The 3,398-nt window shown below is 35.8% G+C and overlaps 1 protein-coding gene across 1 annotated transcript in view; it reads left to right on the top strand.

The window, feature by feature from the left end:
* The window catches only part of LOC106470932 (sperm flagellar protein 2-like), an 88,905-nt gene that overhangs the window by 49,367 nt on the left and 36,140 nt on the right, over nucleotides 1–3,398 (top strand). Inside the window, exon 11 of the mRNA XM_022400433.1 lies at nucleotides 603–765. Within this exon, the coding sequence (XP_022256141.1) occupies nucleotides 603–765 (163 nt within the window). The remainder of the gene's footprint in view (nucleotides 1–602; nucleotides 766–3,398) is intronic.

Here is a 3,398-nt window from a genome sequence, read left to right as displayed (position 1 = left end):
GTTAATATAAAGCCCCTTGGTGGCTCATTGGTAAGCTTGAAGGCTTATAATGCTAAAATTCTTGGTTTGATATCAGAAGTGGGCAAAGCACTGATAGCCCATTGTGTAGCTTTGGACTTAAAAATAACAAGTTTGTATGAAGATATCATTAAAAATAAAAATTGCTGTTTACTAATTATATACAAGATTTTAGAAAATAAATAAATGCTGTTATAAATAAACACTATAAAAAAATAATACTTAGGTCATTTTCGAAAAATATTTTGACTTAAAATATGCTTATATTAAAAGGATAAAAGATGTTTAAATATAATTTTATTTTAGTTCTTGAATATTTCAAGCAGTTACTTTTTGTTAATTTAATTGGTTGCTATAATTAATTCTTTGCAATTTTTAACATAACCATATTTTTTTATACTCATGTATAACTTGCACAAGAGCTCTAAAATAATAGGTTTTATGAAAGGTAACATAAATTAATTTACAATTAATAGAGACTTGTGATAGTGTTTTTAATAAATAATAAAATTAATACTGTTTTTCAGTAATTTTCTCATAGGCAACTATTTATCTTTACCAATTTTATTATGAAAACCCTCCAGGCAAATTCCAGAACCATTGATTCACTCATGGAAGATAAGGTTTCTGAAAGGATTTAGTCTTTCTGAGGAAGTAACCTCTGAAGAATATATATCTCCTGAAAACTCTGAAATTGCTGAGCAGTGTCAAAAGGCCCTTGATGAAATTTCCATAAAAGAGTATTTAGTAAGTTCTTTGTGTGTTAATCTGGTGTGTATGTATACTTCTGTTTAACTAATATATGTATATTGGCAAAACATGGATAAATCAAACTCTTTCGAAAAGAAAGTGGAAAAAAAAAATTCTTGAAATAAAGTAAATGAAATTAAGTTAAACCATTTGAAGAAGTAAATGAACAAAAAGAAAGATGTCTGAACTCAAGCGCTACCAACTGAGAAGTAATGGTTTGGTAGTGGCGCATAGAGAGAGTCACACGCGACACATGATAGTAGTGCTCTCCTATTGGTGGAGAGATGATGCATGATGATTTGCATAAAAGATATGTTGGAATCTTTGATTCCAATAGAGGGTGCGGAAGGCTTGTGGATGCATTATAGAAAATTTCACATATAGAGGGCAACACAAAACAGGTAAAGCTAATCTAGTGAGAAGAAGGAAGTACCGTATCAGAATTAATTTTGGTCAACCATTTTTATTCATTTAGTGTTATGTGATGGTTTGATCCGAAATATTTAAAAATATAACCTTCTACAATAAACTGTCTTTAAATTAAGATCATAAGATGGCATGCTCTTAGCAACTTGCAAAACATCTCTTGCACAAAATTCTGCTTGTTTGTTTGGTATCAAGCATGCATTCCTGAAGTTAATGTTACCACTTCGGTTACATGTCCTTCATCTGATACCATAATTCAGGCCATAGGTGCGGGCAACTCATCAAGGGGACTTATCAGCCTTTATTCGTAGGGATCAGTCTGCCATCACTTATCACAAGATGGTCTGTCCATATCTGAACCAACAAATTCTGGGTTCAGTTTTGCCTGTTCGGAGAGTGGGACCCGAATCCCCTGTTCATCTTACTAATGCCAAGTATTCCCACCTTTGTCTTACCATGATGACTCTTTTGCAGTACCTCTCCTTGATGCATCTCTTGTCTGAGGCGCTTCACAGGAACCCTGAGGGATTTTCTGGGGACATCTTCTTCCTTCTCACTTCCACTTTGGTCTGCCTGACATCTTCGGCCCTGGCTCTGCTAACATGGCTTATTTGTTGTTGAGACCTTTTGGGTCCTTATGCCTCATTGTCACAGACTAATCTCCTGGCTCCTCACCCATTTTTGAGATGTTTTGTGTTTGACACAATCCCAGAGTCTTTGGAGTCTAGAGTACCTTCGTTCCAACAACGGATGTCGGTACCTTGTGGGCTAGATTTGGATATCGAATGAACCAATCAACTTAAGTCCTCACACAAGTTTGGGGTTGTCCATCTTCTTCCCTCCATTCTTCCTTGTGTTTAGTGAGTCACAGAGGGTATACATGGTATGTTTCCATTTCTATCCTGGGGACTCCCTCGTTCTTTCTTGCAAGCAGATGTTATTGACCTTTGGACATTTCGGACCAGTTTCATGGTTGCAGGAGTTGATTGCATGCAATGGACTTCCATAGGATACCGGATGACACATTCCCAGATCCCTGGCCTAATGGTAATCATGTGTCTCCCCTGGATTTGGTGTTTACCTCACATCACAAGATTTTAGGGCTTGAGGTGAAGCTGGTATGATCCTCATCCCACCCTTGCGTGGATGTTGGTATCCAGCAAGGAGGATTTGGATGTAGTTGACTTACCAAGTACGGTCTGCCGCACCCTAGCCATTTTACACCATGGGACACATCCTCCAGTACCCACTTTACTTCTATGGGATTGAGTTTCTATATTTATCTGGTTGGGATCACTTTCCTGACTTATTCTCTCCCACTTGGATGTGCTCCCTTCCTTTTCCTCCATGTCTGTTCTTAGCTGTTCATGGCAAGGAAATATCGGGTTCAGAAGTGGTGCTGTGCCCCTTCTCAGATCATCTGATCTGTTTCTCTCATCTACAGGAATATCCTTCGGATGTTTTCGGGGGATACGTCTGTTCTTCCCTTGCACCAGTCCATCCTCCTTTTCAAGGTGGGATTCTAACTAATCTTGTGAGAGGAGGGAAATACCGTATCGGAAGTTATAATTTTCCTATACTGAAAATGTATTTCCATTAGGTACTTCCCTCTTCTCCCTTCCACCCGACAATCTTCCGGTGCTTATGTCTTCTGACAAACTTTGAAGTTATGGTTTGGTAGTGGCGCATAAAGGGAGTCACATGCGTCATGTGATAGTAATGCTCTCCTATTAGTGGAGAGATGATGCATAATAAATAATTAGAAACACAATACCAAAGACATTACAGTTTCATATGATGACACCTAATCTTTTCTTTCTCAACAGTGACAAATTTTTCACATTTGCATATCAGATACATTCTATTTTAGTTTTTTAACTCCTAGAGCAAAGTCTAATATCCAAGGTTCTAATTTGAGCCCGTCAGAATATTTCTAAGTTATAGAACTATTAAAAAATAGTTATATTTTTATCTACGTTACTGAAAATATTAATTTTCCATAAGTGCAAAGAAGTATATTTTTTATTTCAAAAATATTCACATTAATAATATTTTCATAAAGCTGAAAACATTTGTCTTTTATTTTTACAGTTTTAAGTTAAAAATTACAATTTATAAAGCAAAATATCTGCTTTGATGTGAAATTTTAAAATAAATATGTTAAAGATAAATAACCTCACTTTACTATATCTTTAATAAAAATA

Source organism: Limulus polyphemus, unplaced genomic scaffold (genome assembly GCF_000517525.1).
Source record: "Limulus polyphemus unplaced genomic scaffold, Limulus_polyphemus-2.1.2 Scaffold108, whole genome shotgun sequence".
Lineage (NCBI taxonomy): Eukaryota > Metazoa > Arthropoda > Merostomata > Xiphosura > Limulidae > Limulus > Limulus polyphemus.
This window is presented reverse-complemented; position numbering and strand designations above follow the sequence as displayed.